Source organism: Pyxicephalus adspersus, chromosome 5 (assembly GCF_032062135.1).
Source record: "Pyxicephalus adspersus chromosome 5, UCB_Pads_2.0, whole genome shotgun sequence".
Lineage (NCBI taxonomy): Eukaryota > Metazoa > Chordata > Amphibia > Anura > Pyxicephalidae > Pyxicephalus > Pyxicephalus adspersus.
This window is the reverse complement of record NC_092862.1, coordinates 100,303,078-100,329,035: the sequence shown is the minus strand read 5'-3', so window position 1 is coordinate 100,329,035 and position 25,958 is coordinate 100,303,078. Positions and strand designations below refer to the sequence as shown.

The 25,958-nt window shown below is 36.1% G+C and overlaps 1 protein-coding gene across 2 annotated transcripts in view; it reads left to right on the top strand.

Moving 5' to 3' along the window:
- The window catches only part of LARS2 (leucyl-tRNA synthetase 2, mitochondrial), a 100,485-nt gene that overhangs the window by 34,410 nt on the left and 40,117 nt on the right, over positions 1-25,958 (top strand). For both annotated transcript variants that reach the window (XM_072412260.1, XM_072412261.1), the window contains exons 5-7: positions 4,478-4,538; positions 12,571-12,660; positions 15,210-15,353. In XM_072412260.1, coding sequence (XP_072268361.1) covers positions 4,478-4,538; positions 12,571-12,660; positions 15,210-15,353 — 295 coding nt within the window. The remainder of the gene's footprint in view (positions 1-4,477; positions 4,539-12,570; positions 12,661-15,209; positions 15,354-25,958) is intronic.

Below are 25,958 nucleotides of genomic sequence, written 5' to 3'. Positions count from 1 at the left end.
AGTGAAGAAGCTTTTTTAATTGCGTGCTGCAGCACATAATTTCTTTTTTTATAACTTGATCCAATAAACATTCCTATTCACTGCCACAAGAAACAAAATAAACTATTCACAGTCCCTCAGGGTATTTTTTTCTTGGAATCCTTAGGCTACATACATGTCAGATGATTCTTGTCCGATATTCGCCATGTGTACAGCACTCATTGTGTGTACAGCGTTCGTTGTCCGTCCTGGTGGATCCACTAAAGACGAATGATCATATTGAAGGGGAGTGAAGTGAAGGGGAGATGCCACTCCGTCATTCTCCCCCTCCCCTCTCCATAGAGCAGAATAGCGCTGTATGTACAGCACTCCTTCATACATCATGCAGTGGTTGTTGGAAAGGATCCTGAAAGATCTTTTCTGACATTAATTATTGCACATGTGTACCCAGCTTTAGTATTACAGTACTTTAAGAGGTGAGAAAAAAGTGTGTGTTTTTTTTAATTCTTCAAGACCATCGTCAAAAAAAAGGGTTACTAGATAATCAAAGGTATGTCCACTTCTCATGGCTGTTAATATTCGTGTCTGGATTTATCTCAAAATTACTTTTTTTTTCTCTCTAGACTCATTTGCATATCTCACAAAGGCGTGAAGCTTGTAAATCATGGATGAGTGAAGCTACCAAAAATTGCAACTGGAAATAATTGCTTTTGTGTTAATGATTCTGAATAAATTATCTTTGTATTTGCTGAGATCCAGATTAAATCTTTTTCTTTGTTTTGTTGCTTTTTATACCTAAGCTTGGTTTCAATTCAGCAAGCTAGGAAAGGGAGATGCTTAGCATATACATAGCAATCTTTTCTGGGGGCAGATTGAGACATTTATGATTGCTTCGCTCATCTCTTTTCTTAACATGGAGATTAGATTGAACAGTATTTGAATACAGAGTTAAAGGAACAATAAAATATGACTCATAGTTGCCTGATGCACAATGCAAAGCTCACCTGCAATGCCATCCCTTTGTAGAGAAATGTGTATTTTGGACAGTGTGAAAATATCCAGCTATTACATCCATTATGTCTTTGTCCGATGTATCTGCAACATTTCACAGAGGATCAAGAAACCTACTCCATGTTTCCAAGTAAAAATGATTCATATGTACTGAATAGATCTGCAGGAAAGAGGCTATCCAAAGCAAAGCACATTCTGTCCCCAAATATTGACTTTATTTAATTAAATTTAAAATATTAGGTTAAACAAAACGTTTTCTAAATGAAATACAATGAGGGAAAGAAGTATTTGATCCCCTTCTGATTTTGTACGTTTCCCCTCTGACAAAGAAATGACCAGTCTATATTTGTAATGGTAGGTTTATTGTAGGTGTGAGAGACAGAATAACAACCATAGAACCCTCAAAAACCCAGTGCTAAAAAGTCAGAGCTTGATGTGCATTGTAATGAGTGAAATAAGTATTTGATCCCCTATCAACCAATCTGGAGACTGGCTAGGCTACTCCAGGACCTTCATGTGCTTCTTTTGAGCCACTTCTTTGTTGCCTAGGCCGTGTGTTTTGGGTCATTGTCATGCTTGAATACCCATCCACAACCCATTTTCAATGCCCTGTTTGAGGAAGGAGGTGCTCACCCAAATTTGATGGTACATGGCCCCGTCCATTGTCCCTTTGATGCGGTGAAGGTGTCCTGTCCCCTTAGCAGAAAGACACCCTCAAAGCATAATGTGTCCACCTCCATGTTTGATGGTGGAGATGGTGTTCTTGGGGTTATAGGCAGCATTCCTTCTCCTCTAAACATGGCGAGTTGAGTTGATGCCAAAGAGCTTAATTTTGGTCTCATCTAACCACAACACTTTCACCCAGTTCCCCTCTGGGTCATTCAGATGTTCATTGGCAAACTGCAGACGGGCCTGTACATGTGCTGTCTTGAGCAGGGGGACCTTGCGGGCTCTGCAAGATTTCAGGCCTTCGCGGCGCAGTGTGTTACCAATTATTTTCTTGGTGACTATGGTCCCAGCTGCCCTGGGATCATTGACAAGTTTCCCTTGTGTAGTTCTGGGCTGCTTCGTCACCATTCTCATGATCATTTCAACTCCACAAGGAGTTGGGGCATGGAGCCCCAAGCCAAAGGAGATTGACAGTTATTTTGTGTTTCTTCCATTTGCGAATTAGCATGCCAACTGTTGTCACCTTCTCACCAAGCTGCTTGGTGATAATCTTGTAGCCCAGTCCAGCCTTGTATAGGTCTAAAATCTTGTCCCTGACATCCTTGGACAGCTGTTTGGTTTTGGCTGAGGTGGGTAGTTTGGAATCTGATTGAATGCTTTTTTAACCTTTTTACAGATAACAAGCTTGGGTTAGGAGCTCTCCCTTACAGAGGGTGCTCCTAACCTCAGCTTGTTACCTGCATACAGTGAACACAGCCTAAAATCTTGCTGGTTGATAGGGGATCAAATAATTTTTTCATTTATTACAATGCACATCAAGCTCTGACTTTTGAGCACTGGGTTTTTTGAGGGTTATTTTGTTGTTATTCTGTCTCTCACACCTACAATAAACCTACCATTACAATTTTAGACTGGTCATTTCTTTGTCAGACGGCAAATGTACAAAATCTGCAGGGGATCAAATACTTCTTTCCCTCACTGTATATATACTGAGTTTTCAAAAGTCCTTTAGCAAAATGTAGTTGTCTGTCTTTCTCTAGCTAAAACTGATCAGGCACATTGAGCCAGATTTATTAAAGCTCTCCAAGGCTGGAGAACATGCACATTAATCAGGGAAGCTGGGTGATCCAGCAAACCTGGAATGGATCTGGGCCAGGATTGAAAACATTTGCTAACAAATAGCAAAAGGTTTCCTGAATCAACCAGGTTCACCGATGAAAGTGTATCCTCTCCAGTCTTGGAGAGCTTTATTAAATTAGTCCCAATGTGATATTAATGGATTGGACAGTAATCTAATTAATTTTTACATTAGTTTTTCAATCAGATATGCCTGATTTATCAAAGCTCTCCAGGATGGATGAAGATAGACTATCTTAAGAGAACCAGTGTGATCCAGCAAACCTGGAGTAGTTTTGCCAACTATTAGCAATAGATTTAAGAAATCCATTCCAAGTTTGTGTGATCACCCAGGTTCTCCCAGAATAGTTGATTTTCACCAGTCTAGAAAAGCTTTAATATATCAGGCTCAATGTGATATTTTCTTTGGATTGGGCAGTAATCAATTTAAATTTTACATTCATTTTTCAATCATTTATGTTTAAATCTATCGTATTTCACAGTGGAAATTATATTTGTATTGATTGTAGTTATGGTTGTTTATACCGATCCAAAATAACAGTGAGAGAAAATTGCTGTGCATTAGATATTTTTTCTGAATAACGTGAAGTCAAATTGAGGTCAGAACTCTTGACCTGCCAAAGATTTACAGTATTGAAGTCATTGGATTAGCTTTAAAGCTAAGCAGCAAGCATTTTTAGTTTAAAGCCAGAAAGAGCTGCCTAATTATTTCTTCCAGGACAAGCTAAACTACATGGGTATTTTTATTTTGTTTGTTTCTTAGGGATTAAAAGATTATTCTTCAGTTTCTAAAGGAAGTTATTGACAATCGCCACATTGAACTTAGCATGTTGCACAGGTAACAAGTGTTTTAATTGCTCTGTGGCAAGCAGTTAAAATTGGCCATTTAGTTCAGCCTTCACATTGTAAAAGTCCTGAATGGAAAACTGAAATCTCTTTAGTAAATGTTTAAAAATAGAAACACATCTTTCAGGCCTTTGTATGTAGGAGGTTTGTGTAGATGTCTAGATGAACTCTGCAGACAGAGAACACTATTTCTGTTTACATTTGTACAGTTTTAGTTTTAACTGATTTGTGATTACATTGTGATATTTTGCATATCTTCTAATTTTGTTTCTTCTAGTCTGCGTGGAGAAGCAATGTGGGCATTAATAGGAGTCGTTGCATTGTTTTCTAGGGTTGGCACCTGTATTTAGATTGCAGTTTAATATTTTTTTAATATTATTAATAAACAAGATATATATATGGCGCCAACATATTATGCAGCTCTGTACATTAAATAGGGGTTGCAAGTGATGGACAGATATGAACAGTGATGCAGACGGATAAGAGGACTCAAAGAGCTTACTATCTAGTAGACCTTTGCTCCAAAACCAAAACACCAGCCAATTTTTACACGCCTATCCCAGTTCAGGTAAAGAATACTTCATATCTAACTGAACAAATGTCATAGAGGATCACAAAAAAAAAAATTTAAGTAATATGGTTTGACCAAGAGAACTCTGTAAGATGCTGCAGGCTCCAGACAGTGACTTTTATGAATTTGTCATATAGAACAAATATATAAATGACCTTTTTTACTTTACATTTACTTTGTTATATATTGCTAATAGTAAATTACAAATCTGGTAATTTATACAAAGATATGACTTTAACCAACCTATCCATGTTTCTCTTTCAGTAATATTGAACACATGAGGCAACAACTGGAAAAAATAGGCCTGTCATTTAGCTGGGATAGGGTAAGTGAATTGGTGTATTTTTTGGAACTTATTTGGAACAGTGGCATTAAGAAAAAAACTTGATTATTCAAAACAGTCTAACACATTACCACAATAGTTTTCTTTTTTTAATGTGACAAACTGTGGTTAACTGGAATATTATGAACTATTACACACACATTTTACATTTTCGCTGCACAGACTGTCATGCAATGTAAAAACATCAAATCAATGTTTGCAACCTTTTAAACCAGTATTGATGATAAAAATCACAAATATGCTGATTTGGCACTAAGTATGCTTGGAAATCGCTTTCCAAATGTTGCTGCTCAGCAATTTAGTACTTCTGGTCAGATGTTGGAGAAAAAGCCTTCATTATGTTATATTTGTGCAGGAAGTAGGTGCTGACCTTTGATGGCACCGAGAAAAGAAGAGGAAGGTATTGTCAGGACAAGTTTAAAAATATCTGGACATAATAATTAGCATTCATGCCCCTAATATTAAATAATGTCTAGGTCCCATTTGATATGTTTTTAGTCATTACCTTAAAGTAGTAGATTAGGCATTCCTAGCTGAATTTCCTTACCGCATTACTAAACAAATTATAAAATGTCACTGGCACACTAGTTGTTTGGTCCTCCTGAGCAGGTCATTTTCTAAATGTATTTGTGTTCACTAAATAACCCTCCTTTAATGGTAATTCCTATGGTGTTTATATTTCAGTGTCAGTGTTGTACAATGCTAGATACCTGTATGCATGCTGTGTATGCTGTATGTGAACTGTAAGGACTCTATTTATAAAACAGGGAATCAGACAGTTCCTCATACATTCCCTCGTGGGAATCTTCCAGGTTCATGTGTTTCAATGGCAGTAATTTATTCCCACCAGGGAATGTTTGAGGTAATGTCAGATTCCTAGTTTTATAAGTAGAGCCTTAGGTGTTCAATTCTACACATGCATTGTTAACCTATGCTCTGTACTGTTTATAGTGTGTGTTCTATATGTTTTGTATGTTGTACGTGCTCTGCAGTGTATGTTGCATTCAGATTCCTGGGCCTGTGCCATTGCATCCCCCATCTTTATGTACTTGAATATATTTGATAAATTTACAGTATTTTTTTCTTGATAACATTACAAAACATTAACAAAATTCAAAGAGATGGAGTATGTTAACTGTGAGGAAGCTGTATCACTTTATTGTAGCTGTGATCAGGTATGCAGTCAAGGAAATGGCAGATCTCCAAGATCTGTGAAATTGTGTGTGACAGGCTAATCTAATGTATCCATTGAACATCTGTTCTTTGTATGATTAAACTAAGTTTACCTAATCTCATCCTAAGTTGAAAACGTTAAAGTTTATACAGTAGGACAGGGCAAGGTAGCAACTAATTCAAGTGTAGTTACTGATAGAAAACAATTACTTTTAAATATCGGAATTAAATATTTCACCGATCTCTCTATATTGAAACTAAATCTGGATGCTGTGGGGGCCTATAGTCATTACCCATATAAATAAGAAAGTTAAACTGGCCATACTGACCACTTTAATTTAAATGTCTTTTTTGGAATGTGAACACCTTTTTCAAATTGTAATTAAATGAATACATATTCTGTTGTTACCAGACAATATCTAGAAAAGCTGATATCATTGTTTAATATAAATTTTTTAGTGCATAGGAAGTTACATTATGGGCGCACAATTATATACTACTTACACAGTAACTACCAGCTGATGACTCAATTAAACAGCTAAGAAGGACATAGCTGGCCTGGATAGACTGGGAATGCTAAAATGTTACCTGTCTGTTGGAGCCTAGAGGCACCTTCTTTCAGATGCTTCTGGCTGTGGGACGCTTTTGTGTGTGCAAGGAAACTTGGATTTTATGGGTTAAAGATTTAAACTGTCAAATAACTTTTTTTTTCCATCCTTTTAAACCTCTTCGTGAAGCAACAGTCTTGCTTACAATGTCATGGCTGTCCTCTGTGAATGTCATTGCTTACAATGAATCTGCAAGTGTGTAGGACAAATACATATTTTCTGAACTACATCTTGCAAACCAGCAATTCCTCAAGCGCAGCGTGATATTGGTAGCATTTGAGTCACTCATACAATGCCATTGTGTCTCTATGCTGTCTCTGCTATTTACTTTATATGACAGTAATACCAAGCAGAACCCGCTTATTGTATTCTCGCAGGAGCTTGCAGACTGGAACATACTGTCAGTACAAAGGAATTCTCCTGTTAAGTGTTCACATTACATTATGTGCCTGCCAGTCGAGATTCTGGCTGTCACACATGGCAAGTAGAGATACAGTTATCAGTATGTATGTAAAGTGGTTGTCAGCCTAACCTGGAACATGGAATTGTGTCCCCGAAGATTTGTAAATAAGCAACAAAACCATTGTCAAACACAGCTGATTTGAATATTCCCATTCTTAGAAGATCAGAATTGACATACATATGCAAATGTACATCTTTACAGAGTATGCATGGGATGAAAGAAATGAAATTTTGTATTTTACATTTCAATGTATTATATAATAAAATGATCAGCATAAGTGAAATTATGAAGGATGATAAAGTTTGGGAAGAAAAAAATGTTTGAGATGTTATACTTGGAATGAAAATTGGATGATGGAATAAATATTATTGGATTTATCAAATGTGGTTATCAAGATGACTGAATGCAATGAGCATTAGGAAAAGCAATGGATGTTGTAACTAATATGATTTCCAGAAGTGAATCCCTCAGAGGGGTTCTGTTTATATATACAAACAGATTCATGACCGGGTCAAGGCAAAATCCTATTCTATGTTACCGGGTCCTGCTGTCAAAAAGTTTGGGGACCACTGCACTACATAATTCATCTTAAACACACAGCATAGATTTCAATTGTCCCCAAACATTTATAGATAAAATAAGAGAAATTTACTTTCTAATTTCTTCAAAAAGAAATAAAGCAGAACTGTCATTTAGAAAAATACTCTTGCCTTTACAAGCGGAAAGCTGCCGATCCCTCTGCAATCTTTGTCAACATCAGTGTTCCATGTTTGATAAAAGAAATACTAAAATAAGTTCCTAAGACCTCACAATAAACACAAAATCTATAAAAGCAAATATATGTATAAAACTAGATGAGATAATAACAACAGGTGATAAGGAAACTTCACTAAATTCATAATACCTGACTCACAAACATTATACCCAATACCTAACTCGCTTGAAATGATTAATAGTGCATCTCTAGATAGTTATTTGAATAATCTAAGAGCTTGGGAGGAAAGTGTAAGTTTATTAAAAAAATATGTGAATTGTATCACCTTGCAGGGAGGTGATCTAGTAACTAGGACGTTGTAGATTGATATGCTTCAGTATGGTAGAGGTGTGTAAACAGCAAGAGTGGTTTAGATAAAATGTTAAATCCTTTTTGCTGGTGAAACATTCAACACATTAAAAAAACTAAATGCCCTTTTAGTCACCTAAAGCTGTAGCCATGTGACACTGCAGTCCCTGGATTTCTCTCAGGAGGTGATGGATGTCCATGTGACTGCCTACTGACACATTCCAAAGGCTTTACATCAATAGGGACCTTTTAGGAATACGAATGTTCTGTGGTCAATCTGCCATTTGTTATTTGTTAGCAAAGGTTTTCAATCCTGGATCAGATCCATTCCAGGTTTTCTGAATCACCAAGCTTCAATGATGAAAGTGAATCCTCTACAGCCTTGGAGGGCTTTATTAAATCGGGCCCATTCTCTTAAACATTCCCCTGTGGGAATCTTCATAGTCAGTGTGTTTCATTGGCATTAATTGATTCCTACCAGGTAATGTTTGATGCAATGCTAGATTTCTTGTTTTATAAACAGAGCCCCTGAATTTAGATTTAAGTAATTCTAGAACATGCTAAGGACCAGATAATTTTGATAATGTCCTGATATGCAAAACTTAGGTAGGTATATCCTGCTGTAGGTAAGAAAAAAACATTCTGGATAGGTTAGCGAGGAGCAGGAGGGAGGTAGATAGGTTTTAAATATACAAGTTATGTTCAACGTCTTAAATTTATATACCTGAATAATAAGTCCATTTAGGTTTTTATTAATGTGCCAAAAATGCAGACAGCAACAAGTGCAAAATCTCTCATACAAAAATCTGATGTTTCTGAAATTGCTAAACAGGCTATTTTTTCAAGCATTGTGCATCATTGGAGAGTTGTTTGCCTAATTTATGCCATTAGGCTGTCGCCGTTATGCATGAGGCATCTGATAAAAAGTGGATTGGAGAGTGCTTCACAGTAGGATATATTATTTGCAGTGTGTATATTGCAGACTGTTAGGTCAGAGTTGGTTAGTGAAATTCAGCATGTTGTAAATCTAAGGTTGCAGATCTCAGATTGGATATTCCTAATTATATTTTTTTTATTTCATGAATATTCTAATGAGACCTACAAATACCAGAGTCTTGAACTGCCATCTTTAAGTATTCAGATAGATGTTTTGGTACTTCTGTTTTAGTGCCACTTAATGTGCTAAGGTTCTTAATGTGTCACAATAAAGGGCATGTTTTGGTCCAAGCTTTGACAGTGAAATAAGAATCAGTGTTGCAAGCTGTTGTTTCCAGCATAACGATTGTAATTGCAGCAGGCAGGTTGGACCTTTTTAAAAGATGAGGTCTACATAACAACAAAAGATAGGATGTCTGTCACAGCTTGCACTCTTCAGATTACATTGAATTTCTTTTTAACAGGCTTTTCAAATGGCATTGTTTGATGTATGAGTATGATAATAATGAATAAAAAGCTTGCTACAAACTTTCAAGGCTACTAATACAACACTTCTATATCTTTGATATCTAACTATGGAAGAAAATTCAGCACATAGGACAGTAACATTGCAATATATTACAAGTCTGTTGAAAGATCAAACTAAGCTAGATTTTATAGACATAACCTTAGGAAAAAAGGGGAAAAAACATTATACTTTAAGAGCTCTAGGTCATATACTGATCATAAGATACAAATGAATAAAATGATTGTGCATCAATCTACAATTTACTGGAGGTCAGTTTGGAAAGGTAAAATATATTTAACTTTATAACAAACTTTTTAGAAAATTAAACTATTGTTAGCTTTTTGGCTGTGTCCTTTTGGGGATATTGCACTTCACTTTTTAACCTGGAGATCCAAGTAAGAGAAAATCTTTGAGGAAAAATAGCCTTTTTTTAAAATTATAAATGCTCAATAATTGTCACTGGAAACCATCTTTAGTTTTTTGAACAATTGCTGTGCAGACTGGCTGCTCGGCTAGAAATAGAGTAGTTTTCTTTGTGTTCCTCATTTACGGATCTAGCACAGTGAATCACTGCACAACATATTTCCCTTTGTTTTCTATCTCCAAGGCAAATACAAAGAATAACCTCCCTAGTAGGGACACAGACGGCAATAACAAATTTAAGAATATTAAAAAAAAAAAAGTTGACCTGTAGGTAAAGAGTAACAAGTGTGCTATATATTTAGATACTGTTCTAACAACTTAAGAACTTCTCTATTTAGTCTTTGCTATTTTAAAGCAGCAAAAATCAATATGATACAATTCAGACCTGACTGACACTGTGCTGTTTCAATTACGAAAGAACTCGAGTTGTCAAGGATCAGCAGGGAGAGGTGTGCCCAGTTGTAATTGCTCTTCAATTCTTGTTCCCAACTGTGAAGAAATATTTTTCGGAACAGATTGTGGCATTGACCTGATTAAACCTTAACTGAATGACATTTATTTTGCCTAAGTACTGTCTAGCGTTACCAGTTGCTACTTTAAAAAAAATAAATAAAATAAATTGCTTTTTTTTTTTTTTTTATCTTTTGTTGTATCTTGCATGATGATCTCTTGAAGCCTTTGCAGCCATATTCTGTATAAATTGTATTCCAATATACATCCATTCACCCCAGTGCTTGCACAGCATTTTTAGGACAGATTTCCTGATAGGGGCAACAGTGAACTGTGCCTGTGCAATGTATGTGGAAGCAACACTCAGTCACAATAAATCACACATATGATTGGATGGCAGTCTAGCAGTACAGTGGGGAAATAGTTAAAAAGGAGAAACTATGTAGTAAGAGATGGTTCACAAAAAAACAAGAATTAAAAGTACATGGATCATTCGTCTTTGGTAGCAGCACTGTAAATTTTAAGCTTTATACGCCTCAACTGGAAACAACCCTTTGTGATCCTTTCTAGTGACATTCGAATGAACAACTGCTGTACATGCTCATTTCTATGGAAAACGGAGGAAGGAGGATGAGCAAGAGGCACCCTGCTGTATCCTCCTCTGTAGGAAATGAAAGTTGCTGGCCCCAAGCAGTTGTTTAGTGCTCCTCTACTTCAGATCACTAAACAACATCAGGGGACCTATGTACAAACGCTAGATCTTTCTCCTAGATAAGCACAATCATTTAACTCAGGCAACAATTATCTAGTGTGTAGGTCACCTTATTATAACTAATTACTTCCATTGGGTTTGGGCATTCGGTTTGTATTCTAATTTTATTTTATTTCTTTAGACATGTCTTTGCTTTCATGTTGCGTCCACCTTAAGGAGTTGTGAAATCCCATGCAGCTTTTTCATAGCATCATTTCACAGCTCCCTTGCTCACAGGTGATCTGACAGCACCAGCATCACCATCTGTTTCATTCCCCAGTCTCCACAGTTCTGCTCAAGGTGAAGCAAAACTCGTGAGGTGTTTGCTGATTCTTCAAACTTGTTGTCACAGGCTGGAATACCGAATGACACTGGAGTCCCTAAACACTATTTCTGTCAACAAGAGAGTTTCCCATACAACACTTGTTCTATTCTATTAATAGAGCTACAGCACTCGGTGTGGTAAATAAAATTCAGGGTGTATACCGTATTTTTCGGACCATAAGACGCACTTTTTTTCCCCCATCGGCGCCGCCTTCATGGGCGGGCACAAGTGCCGCACGCTGGATCTCAGGGGAAATCAAATGAATTTTTTTTTTCTTGTTTTCCCGTGCGGAAAACCTGGTGCGTCTTATAGTCCGGAGCGTCTAATGGTCCGAAAAATACGGTAAGTATTCATCTATTAGTATGCTTCATAGAAAGTGTTAACCTAAAAGCTATGGTAATAGGATTATTATTACACAGTATTTATATAGCGTCATCATATTATGCAGCGCTGTACAAAGTCCATAGTCGTGTCACTAACTGTCCCTTAAAGGAGCTCACAATCTAATGTCCCTACTATAGTCATATTTCATTAATGTAGTCTAAGGTCAATTTTAGGGGGAAGCCAATTAACCTAACTGCATGTTTTTGGGATGTGAGAGGAAAGCCATGCAGACACTGGGGGAACCTGCAGACTCCATGCAGATAGTGTCCTGGCTGGGATTTGAACCTAGGACCTAGCTGCAAAGGCCGGAGTGCTAACCCCTGAGCCACCGTGCTGTATTAGAACAATAGTAGGTAAATACCCAGTGGTTTTATTTTTCAATACATGTTCTGTATTCATGGAAATATAAAAATCCGGCAATATGGTGAGAACACTTTCTCCTTCTAACCAAATTGCCTGGTGCCAAAGATTGCAGACAGACAGAGCTACTTTCTTGAGTACGATATAAAATGTATGCATCCCTGGCATCCTGTTGGACATGTGTTCTGTTTTCTCTATAGTAATTACTTTCTTGGTTTTACACAGAAACAAGGGGGCTTGTCTAAAGGGTATTAGGAAAAGCCTTTACATAATACACTGGTGTGTGGGAAGGAAGAGAATGTGTGGATAAAAAGTTACTTTCTGGGCTTTGAATAAACCTGAATGACCCCACCTACTACACCCTTTACATTCACAGGGGCAGATAAGTACACAATACTTATAAATCTTGTAAAGGTAATAAAGATTCACATCCTCTTAATGAATAACCAAAGAACAATCTTAAGCTGTTGTATTGTCAATCTCCTTTTTAGACATCTGTCATTTGGTTCTAGTTTAGGTAATGTTAAAGTTAGTATATTGGTAATGTGTTTATTTTTTTCCCCTTTATAGGAAGTTACAACATGTTCGGCAGATTATTACAAATGGACGCAATATCTGTTTGTCAAAATGTATGAAGCCGGACTTGTATATCAGAAAGAGGTCAGTAATGCTTATGTTGTCTATTGCAATTCAGTGTAGAGATTTGAAGTTTACTCTACTCAATGGGTTGCATTTGCAGTACAATACAAAAATCCTTATCAAACATTTCTGAAAAGGCTTGCCTTCTGTTGTTGCACTGAATCGTACATATATATTCTATTTACTTACTATTTCCCGAATGTTAAGTGGTAGGACCTGCCTGTGACGAACGCCCTCTGAGCCCGCACTCCTGCGCATAGACTTTCCAGCACGCTCAGCAACAGTCCAGGCACCAGCAGGCTGAAGAGGGGCCGTCACGGGGCAGGGGTAACCACTCTGGTAACCTTTGCCAAACACACCATCACAGGCAGACTGCCACCATGTGCTTAGACGGAAGCACGCACTCTTACTTCTGCTTCATTAGTGTCACCCGCTGCCACTCCAGACAGGGATGTCTCAGTAATCACAATGTTTATAGTAGCATTTCAGGTTACCAACTTACACTATTTCTACTTATAGCAGCTTTCACTTTTTATAGTGTTTAATAGGTAAAAACATACAAAAACAGTGCATAAACAAATATAGAAAAATAGGGACTGATCTAAGAACAATAGCAGAATGATAGCAGAACTATAGCAACAGCATAAAATTAAAAGGGAAATCTGTGAAATAATACTTAGGTAGAGTTGGTTTGCCTTGGTCTAGGTTGCTGTGTAAAGTCCAAGTTATTAGTCAGAGTCACTGGGCTCCCTGCAGTGCTCAATGTGTCAGGGCCATTGTCCTTATGTGTCTTGAAAGATGTTGGTTGTCAGATCAAGAAATATCTGATAAGGGGAAATTTATGACCCTGATCTGTTAGAGAGACAGTTTCCAACAAAGACATTTTAAAGGAAGACAACTTTGTATTTTAAAGGAGAGATCAGGATTTAATATCACACTGCCTGCTCTATTAAATAAAATCTTCTAAGCAATAGCTAATTATCCCACCTTACATGACTGCTGTAAAGACTGTATTGTAGTACAGATCAGCTCTAGCAGTGTCTGTGTCCTCTCTATATATTCTAGTTAGTTATATTTTCTTTCACTATTTATGAATTATTTGTATCTAAAATGGCCCAAACTAGGATCCAACTTTGACTTGAGAAATTGCAGTCCTATTATTTTGGTGTCATGTACCTTCTTGTGTGTGATCAGTAAAAAGTTTAACAGAACCCCAATGGCTTTGTAGCCCCAGTATTCATTCTAAAAATGAACTAGAACGTAACAGTATAAATTATAAATATAATTGCAGGCTAATTTTATATGTATTAATTATTTAACTAGGTAGCTTCTTTAACAGTCTTGGTCATCTCCCTCCTTCAGAAAGTTTTGTCCTCCATTTGCTATCTATGTGACAACACTGTTTTTAGCGTTTCCCTGTAGAATTTGTCTGTTTTCCAAAAAGGAAACTGAACTAGCCAACTTGGAAAGTCTAGATGAATCATAGCAATTTTCATCCAGTAGCCTGCATTCCGATTAAATGAGCCCAAGAGAACATTTGTTCCTCTCGCTGTTATTATTGTATTTGGTTCCTGGCTGCTCATCACAGCTCAAGTGTTCTTTTTGCAGTTAATTAAAGGAGTTATTTTTGCAATTTTGATGTGCAGTTTTTGTCTAATTCTTTCTATGTTTTCAAGGGAAATTTGATGTTTAAAATGATCATGACAATTATAGAGGAACATTGTACAATGCAGATATCTAAAATACTGATTATCGACTTAATGTACTTTTAATGTCATTTCTATGGGGCTGTCATTGTTAAACATTGCCACAGGAACAGAAAGTTAAAACAAAAATAACAAAAATATTCAAATGAGGATGCTTAGTGACAGCTATCCGAGTTTGCATTCTCTCACCTGTTGTGTCTACAGGAAGGGAAGGAAAATCTTTCAAATGGAACTGATTTGGGTCTCAATCATTTTATACTTTATTTAAAATGAAAAGCACTTGTGGCTTTTGATATAGTATATTTTTAAAAAATATCAGTATGCAAAAAAAATGCTGTCCCTTAAAAGATCTAATGATGTTCATAAATACAGTATATACAAGAAACCAATGTTCCTCAGCTGCCAATCCAGCTATCTCTGTCTTTTTTATACATTGAATTACAGCAGATATTTTCCTAATTTCCTAATAGCATATGAATAAAAACCTTAAAAAGATATTTATGCAAACAGAAACAATCTTATCCTTTGAAGAAGGTCTTTACTTCGCAAAAATACACATTTGGCAATGCCAGGTGTCAAAATGATGTTTTAAGGCACATACAACACCTATTGTATAAGATTGTTGGATTAAAGCTTTTCTATAGTGCTAACAAACATTAAAAATAAGCTTTAAAACGTTTTCTTTGAACACTGTAGCTTCAGTCATTGTGGATCATATGATGAGTTCAATTACAATCACTCATTATATAGAATGTCTGTAGGTAGCTTTATTTTTTATTGTTTACATTCTGTAAAGAACTTCATAAGAAAATTATAGGAGATCAGATTTATCCCTTTACAGTAGATGATCATTTGTTATCACAGGCCTTGGTGAATTGGGATCCTGTAGATATGACCGTGCTTGCCAATGAGCAGGTGGATGAAAATGGTTGTTCTTGGCGCTCTGGAGCAAAGGTGGAGCAAAAGTATCTCAAGCAGTGGTTCCTTAAAACTACAGTTTATGCAAAGGTAAGATACAACACACAAAAATGCAAATAAATGAAAAGCTTCTTGTTATGATATTTGACATTGTACTTTAAATTCCAGCCTGTATTTAAACCGGGGGTCGGCGAATGATATACCTAATGCTCCCTGTTCCAGTGTTTGTCTCCCATGTCTTCAACCAGCCACATCATTCAGTTTAATTGTAATTTATAAGGGTAGTTTATTCTATTTGCCCCTGTATTTCTAAATAGGGACGAGGAGCAAGGAGAGGTATAAAACTCCACCCAGAAACTGAGCCTTAATTGCTTTATAGTTGAGTCAAACATTTATAGCTGTTTTCTCATCTAAAATTAGAGGTCTTGGCTTTCATTTAAATTAACATGTTTACAAGGTAGTGAACTTGTCACAATAAAATGCAAGATAAAATAATACAAAAAGTTAATATATGTTACTGTATGGAGATTGTACCTTTCTTTGGTTACTTTACCTGGGTTTACAGAGCCTCTGAAATAGGGACGGTATTAATAATAAACAGGATTTATATAGCGCCAACATATTATACAGCGCTGTACATTAAATAGGGGTTTCAAATGACAGACAGATACAGACAGTGACACAGAAAAGAGTAGAAGACCCTGCCCTTAGAGCTTACAATCTAGGAGGAGGGGGAAGTAGCACACGATGGGAGGGGGTATATATATGGCCAAGTAAACTTTAACTGAGAGAATTGAAAGGCAGCTCCTCCTAATATCTCTTTTAAAGCTGCCAGTGTTTCTTGAGTTACTGACCTTCAGGACAATTTCTGAATTTACCCTGACTTTTCCAAATTGCATGCTTCTAATAGCCGGATAACTTAAAAAGTATTAAAACCAGAGACAAAAAATGTGTCAGCAATGGAAACCTGGATCATCTCTAGTTGTGTCTATTTCTGAAAACTGGAGTACAGAAAGATCGTATACATAATTCAAAATAACTTTGGTTAAACAATCATCAGAAAAAGGTTTCTGTTCGCCCATTGACCCCCCGTGGAGCATTCGCCAACATTTTATCACTCTTTTTGTCAAACAAATAAAAAGACCTGGGACTTTGAGTTTTTGGTGGAAGTTAAAAAGATTATCAGTGTGGAATTAAAAAGGGAAGACGATTGAAAGTAAACAGTAAACATTTTTTGACTGGTTCAGAGTTCCATCTGTGAATGAAAAGCAAATGTCCAGAAATACAGTCACACAATGAAGAGCTCAGAAGAAAACAGCTACATGCAAAAAGAACCCAGACAGCTTAATATTGGAACTAGAGGAAAACCAGGGATTTAAAGGTACCCACAGTTTGCTGTGTGACAGTTTAAATGTGGCTATTCTTAAAATGGTAGGCACACCTTTTAGAATTGTGTTCCTTTAATGTCCACAATATCATCCTATCATTTTACATCAATTGACACGATTTCCAGTGTCAGGTAATAAGACATTTGGCTGCAATGAAAACATGGCATACCAATTTCCCATTAAGTTTACAATTAGTATATCGGTAGACAATATGTAAATAGTAATAAAGTAAGAGGTTTGAGGCTCACTACCTCAGCTGTCGTGAGGTATTCACATGCTCTGCTGAACTGTTCCTGGCCTCCAGAATCATTGTAAAAGAAATTGGAAGGCATTGTGCTGTCCCCACCTTCAATGCAATATTGATTGATGAATGTATCTTCAGATAAAAGGGATATTATTTCTCTTCTGTGTACATCCCACCAGAATCTTAAACATAGAATAAGATCATGATTTACTCCTGCAACAACTGCAGCAGAGATTTCACCAAATTTTTACCCATTTGTTCTAATCACATATGTCACTTTTGTATATGATTCTCATTACTGACCGTAAAGTTTATTCCCTAACACATCCCTGAGGAAGTCTAACTGTGGCGAAACATGACAGAGTTTATACGACAATATACGCTTTTTTTAAATTTATGTATGCTTAGAAGCACCCTATATAGAATGAATCACCTGAGTCCTGTGCAGTGTTAACAGGACCTAGGTAAAATACTTATATTTGTTTACTGTAATCATGTATTGATCAAATATGTAAAAATACATAATTAACTTTTCACATGAAGCAGTGAGCCTCAAACCTCTTTCTTTATTTCTATTTACATATTGTCTGCTAGTGCATTTAGAGGTGGCTACATAATCCAAAAAGTTTAAGTGAGGAGGAGAATTATTTATTATCGGTAAATATTGGTAAACCCAACAGATAGCGACATGGGGATGGGAAAGGAGGTTTCCATCGAGTCATTAATTGGAGCATTTACCATTTTCCAATAGAGGACTATAAAAGAGCATGTCCAAAATATGTGATTGGCATTTCCAGCAGGCATTACTGACTTCTAGAAAAATGGCATGTAATTTATCTGGAGTAAGGGACCAATGCATAAGAATTTTATATGTGTTTTCCTATATATTGTGCAAAATGAGCTCTTGCATGCATTACCTTACCAAGAACCTGTTCCTACTTGCACCTTCATGAGTGTTTAAAAAAGGCATAATGTTAATAAGGGTGGACCAGCTGCCCAAAGTGGAAGAGGCACTTGGATCACCAGGGTAATGCTATCTGACTTTGGAGAGTATCTGGAAGTTTAGGATTATAAAGAAAAGTGGCTAGTAATGACGCTGAGGCCATAAGCCTATATTTATCTTTGCAATAAAGCCAGATAGATCTGGTACATTGCATAGGGCCTAATAGGAGGCAGCTAGAATCCTTATCCAAGGAATTCCATAGTAAGAAACTGGGATGCAACAGGGCCATCCATAGCTTCTGAAGGCATCTGCATATTGCCCAATTTGACCCCACAGGTCATCCGCTGCCTTATCTACATCATCAGTTCTACCTCCCAGATGTTTTTTCATGTCTGCCATATTGCCACATTGGACCGAAAACAGTCCTTTACATGTTGTACATATGATTCAAAATCACACTTAGAGGGTTAACATATGATTCCATATCCCAACCATAATGGGAACTAAAGGAAGCCTGTGAAGGGCTTCTAGAGTGTGTAGATCAGTTCATCAGAACTAGTGGCTTGAAATGGAGCAGCACTCAATGTTCACCTGTGCATTTGCCACATCCATCTCCATGTAGGAGTAAGCACACGCCCACTATAATGACGTAGGGGATTCCCTGTGCACACATAGGGACTCCCGTGCTGATTATGCTCTCTGATCAACTCTAATGAAATGAAATAGATTTTTTGTACATGAGTATTTTATACCATGGTCAAAAGTGCTTGTGGGCCGCATATTATTGTTTTTTTGAGGCTGCGGTGAAAATTCAAATAGGGGCGGCAATTGGCTCCCGGGACTTTGGACATGCCTGACTTACACCCATTTCTAGTTATTATCTTTCAAGTACATTCCAATCCGAGAAATAAAGGTGTAACATGCTGAGTTCCTGTCTGTCTGCTCCTTCATTTTGTCATTGAGGTGCCAGTGGGGTTTGCAGGAGATATGAAAACAACTGCGGCATTGCTGCTGCTAAGAGAAGGAGCATTCAGGACAGGCTGACAATAGTGTAGGTCCATCTGCAGCTTTGGACATCACCATGCAAAGAAGCTTGGCAACCTACCTTCATCCTCCACAGGACAGGAACACACTGTGTGTGTAATTCCCACTGACACCAGACTCCGTGCAGAGTACTTTCTTTGAATCAGAGTGGGTGTGGTCTGTGTGGGTCCTGTAGGACCGCATATCATTAATTTTAAGACAGAGGCTGTGGGCCAGTAAAAACCTGAACACGGGCCACAATTGGCCTGCAGGCTGGACTTTGGACATGCCTGCCTTAGTTTATCAAACTAAACCTACAAATGTGTTATGTGCCAAAGCCTATATCATCCAATAGTTAGACTATATATTAGAAAATGGGGGGAAAGGGAAAGAAAAAGCGGGCTTTTTGGGGCACCAATGAGGAGTTATAAATAAAACAATAGTAACTTTATTGGTATACAAAAATAATAATAAAGATAGTGCATTTAGGCAAAACAACGTATAGATGTGTATGGAATATTCAATCAATTCATCAATTCTTTATATTAAAAGAACCCAAATAATTATATAGAACTATGTGAATAGATTGAATATTCCATACACATCTCTATGTTATTTTACCTAAATGCACTTGAATACTATTTTGTGTATTCAAATAAAGTTACTTTTTTTTATATATAACTCCTCATTGGTGCCCTAAAGTTTGCTTTTTCTTTCCCTTACCCCCCATTTGCATGAAACCAGTCACAGAACATCTGTGTAGAACATTTTAAAGACGAAAGCAGCCCCGCTCGGCTGACCTACAATGCCAAAGGAGACCGCTTTTCCAGTTTCACAAAGAACTTTAAGCTACTGCAATACCCCACATCTTGAAAGCTCCAGCCCTACTGGATATACATGCTAGTATAAGTCCTGTGCCTTCCTGTGTACCAGATGAGTAAGGGTTTTGCCCTGTCCTGATGTTATTAAGGAATGAAAATAAATGTATTCACCTCATCCCCACCTTAAAGGATACATGCTTTTCAAAATATAGCACAACCCACGATTTCCTGTACTGCGTACTTGCACAATAATACTCTACTATAGCAACACCTGCAATTGAGTCTCCAAACACCCCTACACTTCACAATATGTATGTCAATTCACTTGATTGTTCAACACCACAATACCGGTAAACTCGTTGCACGTTATGCACGTTTCACGCTTTCATTTATATGCTTTAGAAACTTTTCTGTCTAGCTTGAATACACCTGGGTCCTGTGAATCAATAACAGGAACAAGGTAAAAATGACATTATAAGTTATGGGAAGCATGTTTTTGATTCATCTTGAAAATAACAAATATTTATGAATAAAAACCTTAAAACCTCTTTCTATATATTTTATGTTTTACTAAATTCCTTGAGGTGGCTCAATACCAAAAATTCCAGAGTAGCGAGGAATGGGAAACCCTTAATTCAATTACTCTTACTCCAAATCAGAAAAAAATGTAACCCTTTTTTCTTAATACTCTCTAATTTTTCTTCCCACGGAGGATTCAACAATCTAGTACTGTCCTGTAAGAGTATATGCCATATAATAGGTTAAATGCAAGAATAATTATAATTTGGGCATTAGTGTCAGTGAGTTGTCACTATCAAAATATGCAGAAATGACATGTTTGAAAAAATAACTCCAGTCTTACATGCCTTTATTATTTATGTTTGTTTAATTCAATTCTTGCTTTGCCAGCCTTCACTATATACCAAGCACAGGACAGGGTCTTTTCATTAGAGTGAAGGGTAATCAAATTCATTCATTGATTGCACTGATTACTTTTTTGTCTTATGTTGCTGCACAACAAATTGCTTGGTATTTTATGTAGCCTTTCCTAAAAACAGAGACATATGCATTAAAATGGCAAGGTAAGAACTTCTAACAATATAATTCAAATATGTGGCTTTGCATGTTTTAGAGACTTGGGCAGACATAAGCAGTTGCCATGGTGACTGTTCTCCACATGTTAGGCTTTAAAGCTAAATTTCTGTGTTGTGAGGAGTCTTTGTGATTGTCAGCAATTATGTTGCCCTAAGGAATACAGTGTGATTTTTCCCCCCCAATAGAAGCTTGGTTTTGCAGGGGAGGGTTTACATTTTAAACCTGAATAATTGGTTAATCTATGATATGGCCACATTTGTAGTTGTTAATATTACTATAATGACATTTGTAAAGATGTAAATTCAGGTTCATCTAATAGGAATTTTTGTAATTTGAATTTGAAGTAATTGATGGCATTGGTAATGCAGCCTAATGGGTAATGGTAAAGATGGCTGCACCCACAGGACAGGAAACAAGACCTCCAGAAAACTTTAAACAGCATCCCTCCTCACTGCTGCCTATGTCTTTAGAAAAAAGTAATCAGAAACAAGCAAAGCATATGCCTCCAATGTTTCATACCAATTCAGAGCTGTCCTAGAAGATTCCTGGAACAGAGTTGCCAGATAACTAACAAGTCATCCTCCAGGATCCATATATGAAAGAACAATCAAGTAATTATAGAAGAGTGGGTAAAACACATCAAAACTAGAAACTATAGCTTGGGAATTTCAAGGTCCATAGGCTACACACCATACATATGACGTGTAACAATAAACAAGTTGGCCTAAAAAGTTTTTTATGTCTGATGAAAAGAAAAGTAGGATTTAATAATATATTTACAATGCATAAAATACATCTGTAAATTCACAAACCATGCCAGGAGTTTGCCATGCAGTATGTGTTAAACTCCTCAGAAATATGAAAAAGTTTTTATCATGAGATATGACTAAAATTGACCTTTTGGCTATCATCAGAAACGCTGTGTTTGGTGCAAACCCAGCACTTGCCTTCCCCCTAAAAACACTATTACCACCGTAAAGCAAGGTGGTGGCAGGTGCCATACCTTTCATTGGCAGAGACATAAAACTACAGGGGAGGTCATAAGGAAAACCTGTTTCAGTTTGCTGGAGATTTCCATTTGCAAATCTGTGGCATAACACGAAAATTGTTGTATCTCATTGCATTCCATCCAACATGAAGGGGCTGGAGCAGTTTTCTCAAGAGCCGGTTGAAAAACCCAGTGGCTGGAAGTGCTAATGGTACTTACCCCTGAAAATCCATTTTAGCTCCAGGTTGTAACGCAACATAACATTACAAGAAGATAGACACTTTTGTGAGACACTGAAAATTTTTGAATTGGTTGAATTGGTTAATTCACAAATTCCAGTTGCACAGTTCTCTATTTTTCAGAAAGATTTTTCCTTTTTTTTCAGTTAAATGTCTTTGTCTTTACTCACAATATCTTTTCTTTGTATATTCTCGACAATGTATATTCTGACATGCTGTGCAAAATGATGTGACATTTACAAGGTATTCTATCTTCTGAGAAATTAAAGGTTCCTTCAATGTCAGAGAAATTAAATCCGTATTATTTTTTTAATAATGCTTAATTGAAACTCACGTAGTTATGACATTTGTATTGTTTTATATTCAATTTTGGAGGGTTCCTATTTGATAAACATTAAACTATAAATTAAGCAGACATTAAAATTGGTTTAAAATTACATAAATGTCCCTGCACCACAACAAAATTGATTTAAACCCTAAGGGGAAAAAAAAAACAATCACAAACGATATATACACAAACGATTTTGTATATTGGTGTGAAATGACTTAAGTGTGTATAGGATTGCACCTGAATGTATGTATGAATGAATCTATGTTTGTATTGGGTTCTTCCATGTTTTGTTTTTGTTTTGTTTTTTTGAGAAGGGGATAGTTTAAAGGAAACAAGATTGAAAAACACCCACGCCTCTCCCTTCTGCTTTGAATTGTTTCATCAGCATAAGTTTAAGGTCCTGCCTTTTCAAAAACTCCCCCCCCTCTTTTGATCCTATCATCTAGTTACCAGTTGCCCTTCCTTAGACCACTTTTGATAGGTGCTAACTGTTGTATGCTGGAATCATCCCACAATATTTGTCATTTTTTAGATGTTGTGTGTGTGTGACCATCATAATTTGGCCCTAGTCAAAGTTGCTGAGGTCCTAATACCTGCTTAGTTTTCTTGCTTCAAACACATCAGAACTGACTGTTCACTTGACAAATAACGTATCCCATCCTTTAGCAAGTGCCATTGTAACAAAATTTTCACTTTACTTGTCGACGACTTTAATGTTTTATCTGATTAGTGTATATTAAAGTATAAAAAGTTGCCCAAATTATAGTGTTGGAGACAGTAATGTCTACATAAGTTTTTTACCATAACAAATAAAAAACTATAAACCCTAAAGCTGTAAGGACAGACATACCGTATGCAACTAAATATCATTTGTTCCAAGTATATACCTAGATACTTATTTTTACCACAAAATACAGGAAAATACTTGGACTCCAGTATAAATAAACCTAGGACACAAAATGTGGCCATGAATGCATTTAAAACAGTATGCAATAGAAATGCCAATAAAATAAATCAGATTAAATACATCCATGGTTTGTTATTTTTTAAACAGTTATTCAAAAAGGAGAGAAATATAATCACATGGGCTCAGACTGTTTATACTCTGCCCCTTTTTAAAGGGTTAAGCATTTTGTGCTTTTGAGTGGTTATGATATTTTGTGCATTATAGTGGGCCACCAGTAGATGCGACTGTGTCCTCATGTAAAGTGTGTAACAAACGCTAATGATGGCAAGAGTTTATTATACTGTTCACATGAGGACCCTGCCATCTGCTAGTTTGATCAGGTATTAACAGATTCTTTCTCTAATGGCATTTTCAGGTCAAAAACTTTTATTTTATACTCATCTATGTAAAGTAATAGCTAAAATCATTAGCGTTAATATTTGCTTAAAAGCTTTAGTAATGCTTGAATTGCCTAGTCCAATCTTTAAGCTGTCAAGAGGCTCAGTGTATATTTAGATATATTTCAAACAATGTAAAAAAAAACTTCAATAAAAAAAAAAAAATGAGTAAAAAAATTGCTAATAGGAGGCCACAATGGCAAAAATCGATGTATCCTTTGATGTGGACTTTTTGATATGTATATTTTGTTATATAGGAAGGAATCATAATTTATACTACATACAAGGATTTTGGCTCATACCAGCAAAATCATTTTTTTCCTCACCATTTGATTTCCTGGAATCTTCCTGGAGGCTTGTGACCAATTGACCATTGTTCACCATTTTTTAAATATCTGGAAAGCTGACTGCATTGTGAAGAGTGATTGTCCTGTAAATATCATTAAAGTTCTTTTGTGTAACTATAGCCAAAGTATAAATAGGAAACAATAACAACAATGACAATGACCAACTTTTAAATAGGAAACAATGGCTAATAAACTGGGGCATAAGAGGAGAGCCTGTATATCAGAGACATGCATTATTCGGGGCTATCAATGACTCTGGATTCCTGAAAGATCACTGTTTCCTTTTAATTACCTTTCTGTAATTCTTCACTTTGTATAAATACCACCACCTTTTCTGAATAAATCAGAACAATAACCACCTTTAATTGTTCTCACACATGTCTGTAAAAACTACATCTATAGCAAGGAGTCTCAGTTCCTTCAAGAGGGACATACGTTCATCCTCAACACCTTCGCTTGTATCAAATTGAAGTTTGTCAGTGGGAGCATGCAAAGAAATTAACTGTATTTGTACAGAAGAATAACATTTTATCATCATAATGGATAGTTATTCATAAGACTTTTATAACCTTGTAGTCCTGAAGTTTGTTTCTCTGCATTGATGTTCAGTATGAGGATATCTTCTTACTACGTAGAAGTAGTGAGTCAAGATCACATTAGGGCATTCAAATCTTTAGGTGTAATTGTTTGCTATCTTGACGGATAGATAGGATAGAAAGGATCTTTCTATTTTTGTCTTGTACCATAATGCGTAAACTTCTTTCTCTACTAAGTTAAAAATATGCTGGTATGCACATGGTCTTTGTAAAATTAAAACAAACTTTTAAAAACTTATAAGTGAAAGAAGGTGGACAATATATTTTCCTCCCAGCATAGCAAGATGTGAATTAGGAAATGAGTTTTTATATTCTCATAGTACTCCTTTATAAATAAAATATAAAAAAGTTTTTCAACAGAAAGAATTAAAAAGTAAATGGTAATATATTTTTCACACAATTTGGTTTATTATAAAAAATCTTTGTCCGAAGATAAGAGAATAAAAAGTTAAAAAATAACAAATATTTGTTTCTCACTAAATGATTTTAGTTCCTTTTAGTGACACTGGTACCCTGCACAGCTTTCTTGGTTCTTTTTCAGTTTCTCAAGCTCATGCCTTTTTTACAGTGAGTAGGTAACTATATATAAAAAAGAAAATGTATTAAAATCAAATGCACTTTAAGCTCAGTTACACTTTCTGGGGTGAACGCCAAATTTTTATTAACTCCTGTCCACGATTCAGCAAAATCTTGGTTATGTGGCCTCCTTATCCGTTTAGAATTGTATTTGTTGATCCTGCACTTTTATCGCATTCTCTATCTACTCTTTGAAATTCCCTCAACACAGATATAGGACAACACGTGCAAATATAAACTACTATAGTGTAGCACATTTTGGGTATTCCCAAACATACCATAGATAAAATAATATTTTAATAGACATTATTTAGATTTATTGTTAAAGTGATAAGCTGTAACGTTTTTTTTTGTTGTTTTTTTGTTTTTTATATGTCATCTATCTACAGTTTTGCTTGTGATAGTTTTTTACTATTTCCAAATCACACACAATTTAGAATAGTGGTCACCATCCTTTCGGACCTCATGGACCATTAAATTCATCATTTTAAATCCCGCAGACTAATAATATGAATTTTTTAAAAAAGATAAATACATTTGTAAAATAATGATCTTCCTAATGGTGCCTGACAAGGACTGTGGAGGCTCTGATTCATTGATCAGCTCACAGTTAAGTGAAGTATTACTATTGTTACTAATATCATTAGTTGTATTATCTTTGTTATTACTAAAGAAATGTAAATTATTTGTTTGCTTTTTCTCACTCATTATGGGTTTATTTCATTCGAATCTAAGACCAAATAAGAACTGATAGTTATCA